The following is a 17,643-nucleotide window of genomic DNA, read 5'->3' as shown; positions in this document are numbered from 1 at the left end:
TCAAGCTGAAATCCAGCTTTTTTCACGGTTACTTTTCTTAATTAATTAATTAATTTAGAAATATAAAATGATTATCAATCAATTCATTGGATCTTTTCCATCCATTATTTGATAAGACTTGATAAAAATATAATAGTCTTCATAAATATTTTTATACATTTAATTTAGTGTTTTGGTGAAATAACCGAACATAGTACTCACCTCAATGTTGCATTTTCCATGTTAGTTCTATATACATGTTTGTAATTTTTTATTTGCTTTTCGTTTCTATTTTTTAAATGAAAAACTTAATTTTCTTAATGAAACAATGTTAAATTTTAAGCAACAACAAAAAAATTACATTTTCCCCTTAAGGTGGGTATTAAGTTCGACTTTTTTCACTAAAGTGAAAACTAAAACAGTAAAAAAAGGCCTAAAATTATACATATTTGTTGCAGATTTTATTATAACTTGATGGGGAATAGCCCAAAGCAAGTTTTCAAAAAGTTTGTATTCCTTAAAAAGTATTATTAGAGAAAAGTAATCGTGAAAAAATGGCGATTTTAGCGGCTAAACTCGAACTTAATACTCACCTTTAATGGAAATTTATTTCGTGCACTTAATTTCTTTTTATTTTCATTTTAATGCTATGTCAATACTTGTCGTATACGCGTTTGGATTGAGTATGAAACTAAAGGCCGGTACTCTGTTTGGTTTTCGCGTTGAAACTCCATACAAAACAAAAAATGCGAAAAATTTGCGAAATTTTTTCCATTTGTGATACTTTGTTTTTTCGTGTTGAAAAACTGACGTTTATAGCACGGCGCCATTTGCAATGTGAATTAAGAAATAATTTATTTATTAAAAACTATTTGTGCGGGTTTATAAATCAAACACGAACCATATTTTTGTTCCGAAACTATACAAAGGATCAAAGGAATAGCAGATCAATTGCCCAAGGAAAAATAAAATGTTATTTTGTAAAAACAAGCAACAACCACCAACTTAATCCAATATCGCTCCCTGTAAAATAGCGCTCCAAGCTACCTAAAAAAACGCCGCTTTCTATGTGCGAAATAATGGTTTCCATAAAAATTTTTCGCAAGAATGAACATAGTACCGGCCTTAACACGGTAAATGGTTTGATCTCCTCAGTAGCCAATTTCCTATCTTCCTAGAGTTTATTGTCTTTGCTTCAAACAACTGATAAACACAAACATTTGCGAATGTTTACATTCATCATGGTAACAATAATGGCTGTTGCTTGGGATTGAATTTTTACAAATCCCGGGATTGAAGATTTCAAATCATTGAATCCCGGAAAATTTGGTAAATTAAATTTTATTGACAAAAAAGAGAACATTAGAGTAAACCCTTTCATTTCATTCACATCGCTACCACAGAAACGAAAGTGACACTACAACAATCGTCAACCGTGATGGAGGAAACTTATCAAAAAGTACGATATGTACATGAAATTATTTTTCCATCACTACTGTCACAAAACCCTTTTTCATATTTTGTGAAAAACCAAGCGCAACTAGCTTATCATAAATTGTTTAAAGAAAAACGAAAATGAAGCGCCGAAAATATTTCACAAATTTATATTGGTGAACAATTTTCGACTTTCAGGCCGGTACGCACCTCTAGTGAAACATTTTATTCCCATAAGAAATGCATTGCTATTTATGCTAACGAAATTTTCGGTAGCGTTCAATTTCGTAAGCTGGTACGCACCTCTAATGAAAATAACAGGGTTGTCAAAAGCATATTTTGGGAGCAAATATTTAATTTATTACAATCATTGTGTGTGTAAAAGTTTTAAAAGGTCTATAAGTAATCAACAATGAATTTGAGGAATATTTGGGACATATATTAACAATTTTTAAAAGCGATTAGCTGGTTTAAAATGTGTCTACACAACCCTGTTTTTTTGTTGCAGACTTAAATAAATGTTTGCTACCGAAAATTTCGCTAGAGGTGCATACCGGCCTTTCCAAATGAAATAAAGTAAAGAATAAAGCGACGTCAAATTCAAAAAATATTACCAGGGTAAACATTCGTAGAAAGCAAGTCCCAATTTTTCTCATTTTGATGAGCTCTTGATTTCACAACACATGTGAAGGTCCTTAATGACTTTAATAATCTAACAAACAAAGCGCCACCTACCAGTGGCTAGAAACATTGTCAACGTAGACAACTCTGTGTTAACTCAACATGTGTGTTTTGTTTTGGTTTCATTTACACAACTATTTTAGGGTAATTTGTATATAAATTGTTGATTTCTTTAATTAAAATCCCGATTTATTAAAACTTTCAGAGTACAGTTAAATCTCTACCTAACCCAACCATCTAGAAAATTCGTTGAATATGGCAGCCGAGGCTGAAAACAAGGCCAGCCTGTTTTGGAATTGTTCTATGGCTCTTCAACCAGAGGCTCATACTCACAAGTTACTCAAATCATATTATATGTAAGTTTTTAAGAATTTGTTCAATTTCTTATTAAAAAATCATTTAATTTTTACATCTTATTGTACATTGCGAATCAAGTTAAATACATTCTTAAAACTTCGAAGCTTCTTGTATGGCGGTATACCAACTTTGGTCATACTGTTTGCAACTCATAGAAATATTGGTCTGAGACCCAATCAAGTAAATATATTTTTGTTCGTGGTGAGTTTTGGTGAATCTATTCCCATTATAGCAAATGGGGCTTATCAGACTACATATTGATGCAGACTTCTATCCCCAGATTTTTGTAGGTTTGTTTTGTTGCACCATAAACTAACCACACAAAAATGTTTTCAAATCGGTCTATAATTATACATAGCCCCTAATGGACCGATCTCCATATTTGACATGTTGATTGGCCTGATGTCTTAGTTTTTAATCCGTTCCTTCTGATATTCCTCCCCAGATGTAGGAATTCATTCATGCATTAATGCGATTATAACCGGTATGTTGTAAGTAAAATTTTACGCAGTCCCTGATCGTGGGTATAAAAGCTTCGGTTGGACCGATCTTTCGGCCGTATATACTTGCTTAGGAGAATTACATGCACGGTTGCCACAGTAGGTAGAATTCTAACAAAAATGATAATTTTTTTTACAATTTGGTAGATTGGTAGAATTCTTGATGTTTTGGCAGATTTTGCAAACTACTCCTACAACTAAGAGGTACTTAAATTTTCTATAGAAATAAAATATTGACATTTTGTAAAAATAGAAATAAAATTTTGACATTTTCTATAGAAATAAATATTTGACAACTTTTTCCATAGAAATAAAATTTTGACAAAATGTTCTGTAGAGTCATAATTTTGACAAAATTTTCTAAAGAAATAAAATTTTGACAAAATTTTCTATAGAAATAAAATTTTGACAAAATTTTCTATAGAAATAAAATTTTGACAAAATTTTCTATAGAAAAAAATTTTGACAAAATTTTCTAAGGAAATAAAATTTTGACAAAATTTTCTATAGAAATAAAATTTTGATAACATTTTCTATAGAAATAAAATTTTGACAAAATTTTCTATAGAAATAAAATTTTGATAAAATTTTCTGTAGAGTGATAATTTTGACAAAATTTTCTAAAGATTTTGCAAAATACTCCTCTACAACTAAGAGGTACTTAAATTTTCTATAGAAATAAAATTTTGACATTTTCTATAGAAATAGAATATTGACAAAATTTTCTATAGAAATAAAATTTTGACAAAATTTTCTATAGAAAAAAAAATTTTGACAAAATTTTCTAAGGAAATAAAATTTAGACAAAATTTTCTATAGAAATAAAATTTTGATAACATTTTCTATAGAAATAAAATTTGACAAAATTTTCTATAGAAAAAAAAATTTGACAAAATTTTCTATAGAAATAAAATTTTGATAACATTTTCTATAGAAATAAAATTTTGACAACTTTTTCTATAGAAATAAAATTTTAACAAGATTTTCTCTAGAGTGATAATTATGACAAAATTTTCTAAAGAAATAAAATTTTGACAAAATTTTCTATAGAAATAAAATTTTGATAACATTTTCTATAGAAATAAATTTTTGACAAAATTTTCTATAGAAATAAAATTTTGACAAAATTTTCTATAGAGATAAAATTTTGACAAAATTTTCTATAGAAATAAAATTTTGACAAAATTTTCTATAGAAATAAAATTTTGACAAAATTTTCTATAGAGATAAAATTTTGACAAAATTTTCTATAGAAATAAAATTTTGACAAAATTTTCTATAGAAATAAAATTTTGACAAAATTTTCTATAGAAATAAAATTTTGACAAAATTTTCTATAGAAATAAAATTTTGACAAAATTTTCTATCAAAATAAAATTTTGACAAAATTTTCTATAGAAACAAAATATTGATAAAATTTTCTATAGAATTAAAATTTTGACAAAAATTTCTATAAAAATAAAATTTTGGCAGAATTTTTCTATTAAAATAAAATTTTGACAATATTTTCTATAGAAATAAAATTTTGACACAATTTTCTATAGAAATAAAATTTTGGCAGAATTTTCTATAGAAATAAAATTTTGACAAAATTTTCTATAGAAATAAAATTTTGGCAGAATTTTCTATAGAAATAAACTTTTGACAAAATTTGCAACAGAAATAAAATTTTGACAAAATTTTCTACAGAAATAAAATTTTGACAAAATTTTCTATAGAAATAAAATTTTGACAAAATTTTCTATAGAAATAAAATTTTGACAAAATTTTCTATAGAAATAAAATTTCGACAAAATTTTCTATAGAAATAAAATTTTGACAAAATTTTCTATAGAAATAAAATTTTGACAAAATTTTCTATAGAAATAAAATTTTGACAAAATTTTCTATAGAAATAAAATTTTGACAAAATTTTCTATTGAAATAAAATTTTGACAAAATTTTCTATGAGATAAAATTTTGACAAAATTTTCTATGAGATAAAATTTTGACAAAATTTTCTATAGAGATAAAATTTTGACAAAATTTTCTATAGAAATAAAATTTTGGCAGAATTTTCTATAGAAATAAACTTTTGACAAAATTTGCAACAGAAATAAAATTTTGACAAAATTTTCTACAGAAATAAAACTTTGACAAAATTTTCTATAGAAATAAAATTTTGACAAAATTTTCTATAGAAATAAACTTTTGATAAAATTTTCAACAGAAATAAAATTTTGTCAAAATTTTCTACAGAAATAAAATTTTGACAAAATTTTCTATAGAAATAAAATTTTGACAAAATTTTCTAAAGAAATAAAATTTTGACAAAATTTTCTATAGAAATAACATTTTGACAAAATTTTCTAGAGAAATTAAATTTTGAGAAAATTTTCTAGAGAAATTAAATTTTAACAAAATTTTCTAGAGAAATAAAATGTTTATTTCTGATTGATTATCGTTGACCTTTTTATTTTATTTTTAAGCACACTATGATAAGTATTGCTTAGGAAATAAAATTTTGACAAAATTTTCTATAGAAATAAAATTTTTACAAAATTTTCTATAGAAATAGAATTTCTATACAAAATTATAGCCGAAATTAGAAAATGTAGCCGAAATTATGTTCACAGAAATTTTTAATTTTCTAATAAAATTTGTCATAGTTTCTAAGTAATTATTTGATGAAATAAAGAAATTAAATGAGATGAGAATTTAACTAATTAATTTGTATCCTTCTCAGGAATATGTGCAGAAAATATATTCGAAATGCTGTACAAATACCAAAAGAAAAATTCGCCGCGACCCGAATGTGTTCCCATTGCGGTAGCTTTTGGAGTGAAAGCGATTTTAAATTGAAATTGAAATCGCAGCATATTACTATGAAAGGAAAAACAAAACGACTCATAGAAAAACTTAACACAACAAAAGAGCCAGGTCAAAGAGGTTCCTTGAGTGGTAAACAAAGAAAACGAGCGAAATGGTTACAAAAAAGAGCAACGCAATATATGGAAATCAAATGTGACCTATGCCAGCATATATCGAAAATCAAAATGGAAAAGCCAAAAAATAAACCGAAGAAAGTAGTGGATGCTGAAGATGCTGATGTTTTAATGGTAGAACAGGAGGAAAGTCTCAGAGCGGAGAATGATACAAAATCAAAGGTCAAGAAGAAAAAGAAAAACAAAAACAAATTGGCTGGTTTAAAACTTCCCCTAGAAATGCAACAAGATAAAAAGCCTGAAAATGCAAAGACACCCCAAAAACCTCAGCAAACGTCATCATCGGTTGTTGCAACACCAAAAACTCCAACTCTTAAAACCCAACCTAGTAAATCAAAGAAAAAGAATATATCGGGAAATACAACGAACCCATCGAATAACGCCAATAAAGTTGTTTCCAAAACTCAACAACAAAATTCTTTATTGCAACTTGCAGCTTTACTCAAAAAGAATTCAACATCAAATGAAAAAACTTCAGCACAAAAACGTCTAGAATCGCTATTGAAATGAATCCATTTTCCATATTATTGCGTGAGTGGTGGGTGAGTTCTTTTGTGTGTTAAAACTCTTTTTTTTTTCTTTTAAATTTATTGCTACAATTTTGCTAAAATGCAAATGTGAACCTGTCTGCACTACACTACAAACGAACAATCGCACACATCCGTCGAATAAAATATTGTAAATTGACACTGTGCGGTTTTGATATGACTCAATTATTGTTGGTTGAGTCCATTATGTTAAGGGTGTGTGTGTGTGTTCTCTACCAATTGTCTTCAGTCGCTGAAGCCTAAAAATAATGCAAAACCAAAATTATAACAACTTAACAAGGCTATAGCGTTATTATATATTCATGCATTTAAATTTTAAAACAAAAAATATGATTTTTTAATAAATGAGGACGAAAATGTGTTTGATATGATTTTTCATTATTATTATTATTTTTTTTAATTTTTCACCTTTCATTTTATAACAACCATCATAGAGGGAGTATATGTTAATATATATGAATGTCAATTATACTCCCTGTGCAAAGTTTCACATAAATCGGGGTAAAAATTTGGTCTCTGTGGTTATATGAGTGTAAATCGGGAGAAAGATATATATGGTAGCTATATCAAAATCTGAACCGAATACAACCAATTTTGGCACAATTTATGACACTATCAGTTGTACTGCTGGCGCAAAATTTAAAGCAAATCAGGGTAAAACTCTGGCTTCTCTGGTAGATTGGTAAAATTCTATAGAAATAAAATTTTGCAAAAATTTTCCATAGAGATAAAATTTTTACAAAATGTTCTATAGAAATAAAAATTTGACAAAATTTTCTATAGAAATAAAATTTTGACAAAATTTTCTATAGAAATAAAATCTTGACAAAATTTTCTATAGAAATAAAATTTTGACAAACTTTTCTATAGAAATAAAATTTTATCAAAATTTTCTATAGAAATAAAATTTTTACAAACTTTTTTATAGAAATAAAATTTTAACAAAATTTTCTATAGAAATAAAATTTTAATAAAATTTTCTATAGATATAACATTTTTACAAAATTTCCTATATAAAAAAATCTGATTCAATCACGAAATTATTTGATCCAATTAATTTTTTAATTGAAATGTCTTCAATCACGAAAATGATAGTATCAATCACAGTTTTAATTCGGCATAGAAAAAATTTTTGATTAAAAAATTAATTGATGTCATTAGCAATTTTCAATTAATTTTTTAATTGATTCAATTAAATATTTAATTGATTTTGAATGCAAACCCCAATTAATTTTTTATTTAAAAAGGTAACTATTTTCAATTACTTTCCGAAGTGGCTTAGAGTTTTTATTCGGATTAAGAAATGTTCATCACTTTTTTTTAACTGACTTAGTCTTCCGAATTTGATTAAAAAGTTATTTGTATCAATTAATTTTTTAATTTAAAATTTTAAAATTTTCAATCATTGACTTAATTAACTTAATGTTTCTATCTTGATTAAAAAGTTAATTGTATCAATTAATTTATTAATTGAAAAAACATTCAACTTCAATTAACTTTTTAATTGGAATTATTTTGGTGATATTTTTTTTGTGTAGAAATAAAATTTTTACAAAAGTTTTTATAGAAATAAAATTTTGCCGAAATTTTTTATAGAAATAAAATTTTGACAACAATTTCTATAGAAATAAAGTTTTGACAAAATTTTTTATTGAAATAAAATTTTGACAAAATTTTCATAGAAATAACATAATCTATGTGATCCATGGCCCAAGATTCGATTCGGCCGAACTTACAGCCTTATATACTGGTTTTCTTTTCTTGTTCATAATAAACTTGATTCTCTGTTGGAAGGCATTTCATTTTTCATCATCGTTCATATGCTTCATGTATGAATACCAAAAGAGAGCGACATTTATAATCATGGTCTTAAAACTTTAAGGCAAAACTAATTTGTTATTAAAAAAATTTAAATAAGCTATTATACTAAAATTAATAATAGTTCTAGCAGCTCCACACCCAAGAAATATGAATGAAGGCAATTTAAAAACTAAGAAGGGTATTAAAATACAGTTATCACTATTATGAAGTCCTCGACAGACTTTTATCCAGTCGATTATAATGGCGAATTACAAAAGGAATCACCAGCATCATCCTTCTCATTAGAGCCATCAGTAATGTTATTGCTGCATTTGTGGTTGGTGGCTTGCTATTCTTTGGCATTAAACAAATGACCATCGTACACAGACCATAGCGTCACATGTTTCCGATGGTCAGCAGTGTTAAATATTTTCTGTTATCAACCAATCAACCAACCAGCCAGCCAAGATGAAACCAGTTTGTATAGCAAAACTGAAAGGCGCAGGCATCCCCACATCTTTATTTTGCAGCACGCATTATAATTTTACACGCTTTTGGACCCTGATTGTCTTGTTTTCCTCCTCTATGGATGAGCCGGGCAATTGGTTCATACTAACCTAGCAACTTACCATATACTACATTTGCTCATTTTAGAGGACAAAGTCAAGGCTACACAACAGCAAAATACAAAATACTTGGGGCCCCCTCATTGATTGCTGCAGAAGCGGTAAGTGGACATTATAAAATGTATTTGTCATGCCACCTAATGTCCACGAATCTAATGTCCAAAGATTTCTGCCGGTTGCTGGCTTAGAATGACGATGATGATGAAGAAAGAAAACATGTTGCAAATCTATAGATGTTATTTTTTCTGGCTTTATTTCTCGCTTCATTGAATGAGATGGTCAATGGTGTGGAGTGGTGGTATATGCCCTGGTTATTTGTGATTCAATTTTTTGTTTTTGTTTTCATTCTCCTTTTGTAAGAGGAACATTTTTTGCGTGTGGTGTATGCTTTTCGTTTTAACCTTTTTTTGTGTTTTTGCTCAGGCAGCTGTATTGCTTTCATCGTAGGAAGAATATATGAAGAAGCAAGCAAGCAAGCAAGTAAGTAACCAACGAACTCTTCCCCCTTTCTTTGTGGTCAAGTTTTATATTTCAGGTAGAAACTTTCTTGTTCTTTGATTTGGCCAATTTTACGCAATGCTATGAGCGAGATGTTTTTAGTTATTAGCTTTCACTATACTCTGCAGGTTTATATATTAAGTTGTGTATAGGGTTTGGAACACTTAGGTGTTATGAAATTCACTTCCCACGTGTAATGATTCTTGTGGTGAAATTAGAAAAATTTGGAGAAAATTTTACCACAAAACTACAAATCAAAAAATCTTATCTTATTTTGCAAAATGTTATTTGTATAGAAAATTTTGTCAAATTTTTATTTTTATAGAAAATATTGTCAACAATTTTTTCAATAGAAAACTTTGTAAAAAATTTCTATAGAAAATTCTACAGGATTTTTTTGCAAATTTTATTTCTAATTTTTTTTTTTCAAAAATTTTTTTCTATAGAAAATTTTATCAAACTTTTACTTCTACAATTTATTTCTCAAAAATGTAATGTAATGTGTAGAAAATTTTGTCAAAAATTTATTTCTATAGAAAATTGCTCAAAATTGTATTCCTATAGAAAATTTTGTCCAAATTGTATTTTTATAGAAAATTTTGTCAAAATTTTATTTCTATAGAAAAATTTGTCAAAATTTTATTTCTATAGAAAATTTTGTCAAAATTTTATTTCTATAGAAAATTTTATCAAAATTTTATTTTCATAGAAAATGTTGTCCAAAGTTTATTTCTATAGAAAATTTTGTCAAAATTTTATTTCTATAGTAAATTTTGCCAAAATTTTATTTCTATAGAAAATTTTGTCAAAATTTTATTTCTATAGAAAATTTTGTCAAAATTTTATTTCTGTAGAAAATTTTGTCAAAATATTATTTCTATAGAAAATTATGTCAAAATTTTATTTCTATAGAAAATTTTGTCAAAATTTTATTTCTATAGAAAATTTTGTTGAAATTTTATTTCTATTGAAAATTTTGTCAAAATTTTATTTCTATAGAAAATTTTGTCAAAATTTTATTTCTATAGAAAATTTTGTCAAAATTTTATTTCTATAGAAAATTATGTCAAAATTTTATTTCTATAGAGAATTTTGTCAAAATTTTATTTCTATAGAGAATTTTGTCAAAATTTTATTTCCATAGAAAATGTTATCAAAATTTTATTTCCATAGAAAATTTTGTCAAAATTTTATTTCTATAGAAAATTTTGTCAAAATTTTATTTCTATAGAAAATTTTGTCAAAATTTTATTTTTATAGAAAATTTTGTAAAATTTTATTTCTATAGAAAATTTTGTCAAAATTTTATTTCTATAGAAAATTTTGTCAAAATTTTATTTCTATAGAAAATTTTGTCAAAATTTTATTTCTATAGAAAATTTTGTTAACATTTTATTTCTATAGAAAATTTTGTCAAAATTTTATTTCTATTGAAAATTTTGTCAAAATTTTATTTCTATAGAAAATTTTGTCAAAATTCTATTTCTATTGAAAATTTTGTCAAAATTTTAGTTCTTTAGAAAATTTTGTCAAAATTTTATTTCTATAGAAAATTTTGTCAAAATTCTATTTCTATAGAAAATTTTGTCAAAATTCTATTTCTATAGAAAATGTCAAAATTTTATTTCTATGGAAAAAGTTGTCAAAATTTTATTTCTATAGAAAATTTTGTCAAAATTTTATTTCTATAGAAAATTTTGTCAAGATTTTATTTCTATAGAAAATTTTATCAGAATTTTATTTCTATAGAAAAATTTGTCCAAATTGTATTTCTATAGAAAATTTTGTCAACATTTTATTTTCATAGAAAATGTTGTCAATATTTTATTTCTATAAAAAATGTTGTCATAATTTTATTTCCATAGAAAATTTTGTCAAAATTTTATTTCTATAGAAAATTTTGTCAAAATTTTAATCCTATAGAAAATTTTGTCAAAATTTTATTTCTATAGAAAATTTTGTCAAAATTTTATTTCTATAGAAAATTTTGTAAAAATTTTGTCAAAATTTTATTTCTTTAGAAAATTTTGTAAAATTTTATTTCTATAGAAAATTTTGTCAAAATTTTATTTCTATAGAAAATTTTGTCAAAATTTTATTTCTATAGAAAATTTTGTCAAAATTTTATTTTTATAGAAAATTTTCTCAAAATTTTATTTCTATAGAAAATTTTGTCAAAATTCTATTTCTATAGAACATTTTGTAAAAATATTATTTCTTTAGAAAATTTTGTCAAAATTTTATTTCTACAGAGAATTTTGTCAACATTTTATTCTATAGAAAAATTTGTCCAAATTTTATTTCTATAGAAATTTTTGTTACAATTTTATTTCTATAGAAAATTTTGCCAAAATTTTAATTCTATAGGAAATTTTCTCAAAATTGTATTTCTATAGAAAATTTGTGAAGTAGTTGAAGAGGAATATTTTGGTAGAATTCCGTGATTGCCACGCAATATTGGACACCATTCCTACGCCAATTTTGTCTAATTTTTTTTTTCGATTGAATTCTTTGTCAAATTTGTTTTCTATAGAAAATTCATATTAAAAAAAAAAAAATTTCAAAAATTTATTTCGATAGAAAATTTTGTCAAACTTTTATTTTTATAGGATTTTTATGTTTGAAAATTTTATTTCTATAGCAAATTTTGTCAAAGATTTTTTCTATGGAAAATTTTATTTATTTTATTTTATTCCATTAAAAAATTTGAAAAGTTGGGCCAGAACTCCTTGTTAACTTGTTAACTTTGGGGTATTTTCCAAATGTTCTCCATTTCAAGGATGTTGAAACACAGGAATCTGATATTATACTTTTGCTATGTGCTTTAACATCTTCTTAGCCAGACTATATAGACCAATAACTATCGACTTCTTGGCAGATATTTTGGCCTGGAATACATCTTCCCGTCCTGGGGGTACGGACGGCGCGGTTTTCATTCTGATTACCTGCAAATCAGAATCAAAAACAAAATGGACACGGAAGGTTAGCTTTTGCCTTCTACTTTCAACATAAGAAGACTCGAGGTGCCCAAAAAATTGTCTCCAGAAGAAATTTGACATACCGTATCGACCTTCGTAATTTGCAACGCAAACGAAATCCATATGTTATCCATTCGTATGGGGTATGACGGATCTTAGATCCCAGATCAGTGGCTTGCACGACGTAGTGTGCGATTAAAGGATGGATTATCTTCTTGGCCCAATTCTGGATTCCAGATGTTCTATACGAATCTCATTTCTCATATCAGCCAAGATTGATACCTGAATATGGAAGTTAGGACAGATGAGGGTAATCCAACCATTTGAAGTCTGATATTCAGATCTCGAATGCTGCGAATGACTCTCATTGTTACACAGAAAAAAATTTCACGAAAATTTTTCCAATTAAAATTTTAATTGAGTTTTAAAAAATATTCAATTAAAAATTTAATTGAATCAACAAATTTTTTAATTGAAACAAAAATCAATCACAAAAATTAATAGTATCAATTAATTTTTTAATTGGATCAATTAATTTTTTAATTGACCTTCAATTAATTTTTTAATTGATACTATCATTTCTGTGATTGAAGACATTTCAATTAAAATTTTTTAATTAAAATTGGATCAATTAATTTCGTGATTGAATCAGAAAAAATTTTTTTTGTGTGTACTCTATCTCGGGATGTTCATTGAACAGACTGTTAAAAACCTTTGAGGAACTGGTATAAAGCGTCAGATATTGATATGCTCCCTGAAGCTGTACCACTTTGTTTTTTTTTATGATTAATAACACCACAGTCCGCAGTGGGCATTAATACATTCTAATATCAAACATTTTAAAACGGCCGCTAGTGCCAGGTTATGCTTATTTTTCACAGATCGGGGCAATACCAAGTTTTATACCAGTTCTTATTTTTGATGATACAGATTTTGTAGAATTGCTTAAATCTTTCCTATGGGAATGGAGTCAGTTGATGAAATAAAACATATGGTGTTTCTTTGAAGGGAATATGAAATTCTACTTCAGTTCCACATAACTTTGTGAGTGTGTCCTTCCTCTGAAGAAAAATGTAAAACAACACCAAAACCAAAAAACAGCTGCCTTTGATTTTGGACAGCAACATGGAAGGTAGGCAGCAGATTTCTGGTTTCCAATGCAATTCCTATACTTGGGCAAAACGCCTTAACAAAGATCGATAGATATCATCCCACAAAAGTCACCAAAGAAATGGAGCTGTAAGCGAAATAAGAAACAGAAGCCCATTTACGAAAGGAAAAGTTTCATTTAAGATCACATCGAAGAGCTTGTTGACGCCGAATATGGTAGCTACTGTTTTTTTTTGTTTCGTTTGGTTAAGCTAACAATGTTCAAAGTCAACTCGATGATGTATTTCCAAAAATGCCATGACTTTTGTTGTTGTTGTTTTTTTTTTTGCTCCTTTAGTTAGCTTCCCCCCAAATTTCCTTCTTATTCTCAATTTGATGAAGGTTTTATTGGCGGTTCATTCCATCGTGCCCTCATGCATTCATCCATTCTCTTTTTTTTAGCATATTGTTCTTGTCCTTTTGTTTAAGCCATATTACTTTATGATGGCTTTTATGATTAATACACACTGAAAGAAATTTCATGACGAATAGAATATAAGAATTTTGAGGGATTAATTGTGTGCATTTTTTGTTGATAGATGAGGAGGCCCTGAGTGTCCCGGGGGGACTTTATGATGTAGGGCAGATAGTCTTAGTTTAATAGGATTCCAAATGGAAAGAGTGTTTCTTCCTAATGTACACCCAAAACGTTTTTCTTAAGATCTTGAAAGTACATTTTGGGTATACTTTCAAGATTAGTTCAAGATTAGATAGTTCGAAGATGGGCTATCAATATCGGTCCAGGATTTGATATAGCCTCCATACAAACCGACACCCGGATTCGAGGTCTTTAGCCTCCAACCCAATTTTTATCCGATTTGTAGGACATGGGGCGAGGAGGACAAGACTTTGAGACATTTCCTCACAATATACAACGATTTGTAGGGCATGAGGCGAGAAGGACAAGACTTTGAGACATTTCCTCACAATATACAATGATACCGATCCTAGACCTTCAAAGTCGGCTTTAATTATTCGACGTTTTTTATTTTTGTCCAACCTGTTTTTTCCGACATTCCCATTGATTTTTTCCAGTGTACTATATATATATGTGCATCTCCTTGTGTATATGTAAAATGCCACTAGAGCAGACGTCAACAATAATAATACGAGTATTACATGGGTTATAATTCTCAGTTTGATCATTATTTATTCAAAATTAGCTTCTCTTCATATCCCATAGGGGCCTATGGGGATATCCATAAAGTGTCATTTTGTATCATTCTACATATGTACAGGCAATTCTTATGTGCGTGCATGTGTCTATATTTATCCTCAAAGTTTTTGATGATGATGAGGAGCTTTAAATATGCTCTTCATTCAAATGGTCTCATGTACATACCAACAAAACCACAAAATGTATAAAAATTTGAGTAAGAAGACAGAAGTGTCGTCGATAATCGGAAATGTTTATTAACTAGGGGGGTTTATTGTTTGGTTATTTAACAGAAACGTAATGCGATGGTTACCATACGCGTCGTGTTTGCAAAGGGTTAAGGGTTCGATTTTCTAAAATAAATTCAGTCATGAAGTTTCTCATAGAAAACAAGTATATACGGGCGTAAATTCGGCCTGGCCGATACCATGGATTGCGTAGAAACTTCTACTGAAGATTGTCGTCCACAATCGAATTACTTGGGTTGCGGTAACACTTGCCGATGGCAAGGTATCTTAAAACATCCTAATACCGTAATATATCCACGTAGTCCATACGTGGTATATATTAAACTTAAAATGGCCGATTAAATACGTATATAATTAAGTTTGACAAAATTTTCTACAGAAATAAAATTTTGACAAAAGTTTCTATAGAAATAAAATTTTGACAAAATAAAATTTTGACAACATTTTCTATAGAAGTAAAATTTGGATAAAATTTTCTATAGAAATACGATTTTAGCAAAATTTTCTATAGAAATAACATTTTGACAACATTTTTAAAAAGATTTAAAATTTTGACAACATTCTCTATAGAATTAAAATTTTGACAACATTTTCTATAGAAATAAAATTTTGCCAAAATTTTCTATAGAAATAAAATTTGACAAAATTTTCTATAGGAATAGAATTTTGACAAAATTTTCTATAGAAATAAAATTTTGACAAAATTTTCTATAGGAATAAAATTTTGACAAAATTTTCTATAGAAATAAAATTTTTACACAATTTTCTATAGAAATAAAATTTTGCTAGATTATTTTTGGCTCGAGTGGCAACCATGATTATGAACCGATATGGACCAATTTTTGTATGATTGGGGATCGGCTATTTATAATTATAGACCGATATTGACCAATTTTGGCATGGTTATTAGCAGCCATATACTAACACCACGTTGCAAATTTCAATCGGATTGGATGAATTTTGCTCGTCCAAGAGGCTCCGGAGTTCAAATCTTCGTATCGGTTTATATATAGGACTGATATGAACAAATTGTTGAATGGTTCTTAGAGACTATATACTAATACCATGTACCAAATTTCAGCCGGATCGGATGAAATTTGCTTATCTTAGAGGATCCGCAAACCAAATCTGGGAATCGGTTTATATGGGGGCTATATATAATTATGGACCAATTTTTGCATGGTTGTTAGAGACCATATACTAACACCACGTACCAAATTTCAACCGGATCGGATGAATTTTGCTCTTCCAAGAGGCTCCGGAGTTCAAATCTGGGGATCGGTTTATATGGGGGCTATATACAATTATGGACCGATATGGACCAATTTTTGCATGGTTGTTACAGACCATATACTAATACCATGTACCAAATTTCAGCCGTATCGAATGAAATTTGCTTCTCTTTGAGGCTCCGCAAGCCAAATCTGGGGATCGGTTTATATGGGGGCTATATATAATTATGGACCGATGTGGACCAATTTTTGCAAGGTTGTTAAGGACCATTTACCAACACCATGTGCCAAATTTCATCCGTATCGGATGGAATTTGCTTCTCTTTGAGGCTCCGCCAGCCAAATCGGGGGATCGGTTTATATGGGGGCTATATATAATTATTGACCGATATGGACCAATTTTTGCATGGGTGTTAGAGACCATATACCAACACCATGTACCAAATTTTAGCCAGATCGGATGAGATATGCTTCTCTTATTGGCTCTGCAAGCCAAATTTGGGGGTCCGTTTATATGGGGGCTATACATAAAAGTGGATCGATATGGCCCATTTGCAATACCATCCGACCTACCTCAATAACAACTACTTGTGCCAAGTTTCAAGTCGATAGCTTGTTTCGTTCGGAAGTTAGCGTGATTTCAACAGACGGACGGACGGACGGACATGCTCAGATCGACTCAGAATTTCACCACGACCCTGAATATATATACTTTATGGGGTCTTAGAGCAATATTTCGATGTGTTACAAACGGAATGACAAAGTTAATATACCTCCCATCCTACGGTGGAGGGTATAAAAAGAAATTCGTTTATGAAGTTTTTCGTTGAAAAAGTGCAATAATAAAGTTGTTCCTACAAATAGTTATTTAATAAAGTTTTTCTTAGGGAAATAAGTTCTTATGAAGTTTCTGTGGCAAAAGAAAAGAAAAAAAGTTTGATAGTTTTTTTTCATTAATACATTTTTTGAAAGAAAAAGTTCATTAATGAAGTTTTTCATAGAAAATGTTCATTTATGAAGTTTTTCATAGAAAATTAATTTTTTTCTAAAATTTGGAAAATATAAGTTTTCGGAATCTGCTCTCAAAAAAATGGGAAACTAAAGCTAAATTAACCCTTTCACTACCGAAATAAATCTAATATTAAAAACTTTAATTTTTCTTCTGTTTTTACTTGTACTAACAGCATGTAGAACAAAAATTGTCATATTGAGAATCTACCTCAATTACTTCAAGAGCTATATGAGCTTGTTTTGAAAACTTGATTCTTGAATTGTGACCAAATGGCCTTACGAAAATAAGCGCTATTTGGCCTATAATATATAATGTGTGAGAAAAAATACAAAAAAGAACCCGCAAAAGTATAAGCTATAGGTTTTGTATAAATGTCCATTTACTGCACTCAAAAAAAAGTTTACTTGGATCCAAAGATGTTGACCTTCCCTTAAGGATTTTTGTATTGATTCAGAGCCAAA

The 17,643-nt window shown here is 27.9% G+C and overlaps 1 protein-coding gene across 1 annotated transcript; it reads left to right on the top strand.

Annotated features, from left to right (window-relative positions):
- The first annotated feature begins 2,179 nt into the window (after positions 1-2,179).
- LOC142237496 (uncharacterized) lies at positions 2,180-6,843 on the top strand. The gene is made up of 3 exons (XM_075308832.1): positions 2,180-2,238; positions 2,300-2,450; positions 5,677-6,843. Exons 2-3 carry the CDS (start codon positions 2,350-2,352, stop codon positions 6,443-6,445), a joined length of 870 nt encoding a protein of 289 aa, XP_075164947.1. The 5' UTR covers positions 2,180-2,238; positions 2,300-2,349; the 3' UTR covers positions 6,446-6,843.
- The last annotated feature ends 10,800 nt before the right edge of the window (positions 6,844-17,643 follow it).

This window comes from Haematobia irritans, chromosome 5 (assembly GCF_050003625.1).
Source record: "Haematobia irritans isolate KBUSLIRL chromosome 5, ASM5000362v1, whole genome shotgun sequence".
In the NCBI taxonomy this organism is placed as follows: domain Eukaryota; kingdom Metazoa; phylum Arthropoda; class Insecta; order Diptera; family Muscidae; genus Haematobia; species Haematobia irritans.
Note: the sequence above shows the minus strand (reverse complement) of the source record. Positions and strands in the feature narration are given on the sequence as shown.

Excerpts from the sequence above, each read along its gene's own strand:
- LOC142237496 (XM_075308832.1), top strand. The coding sequence starts at position 2,350 with ATGGCAGCCGAGGCTGAAAACAAGGCCAGCCTGTTTTGGAATTGTTCT. Across the intron at positions 2,451-5,676 it reads TTACTCAAATCATATTATAT|GAATATGTGCAGAAAATATA; the intron begins GTAAGTTTTTAA and ends TATCCTTCTCAG.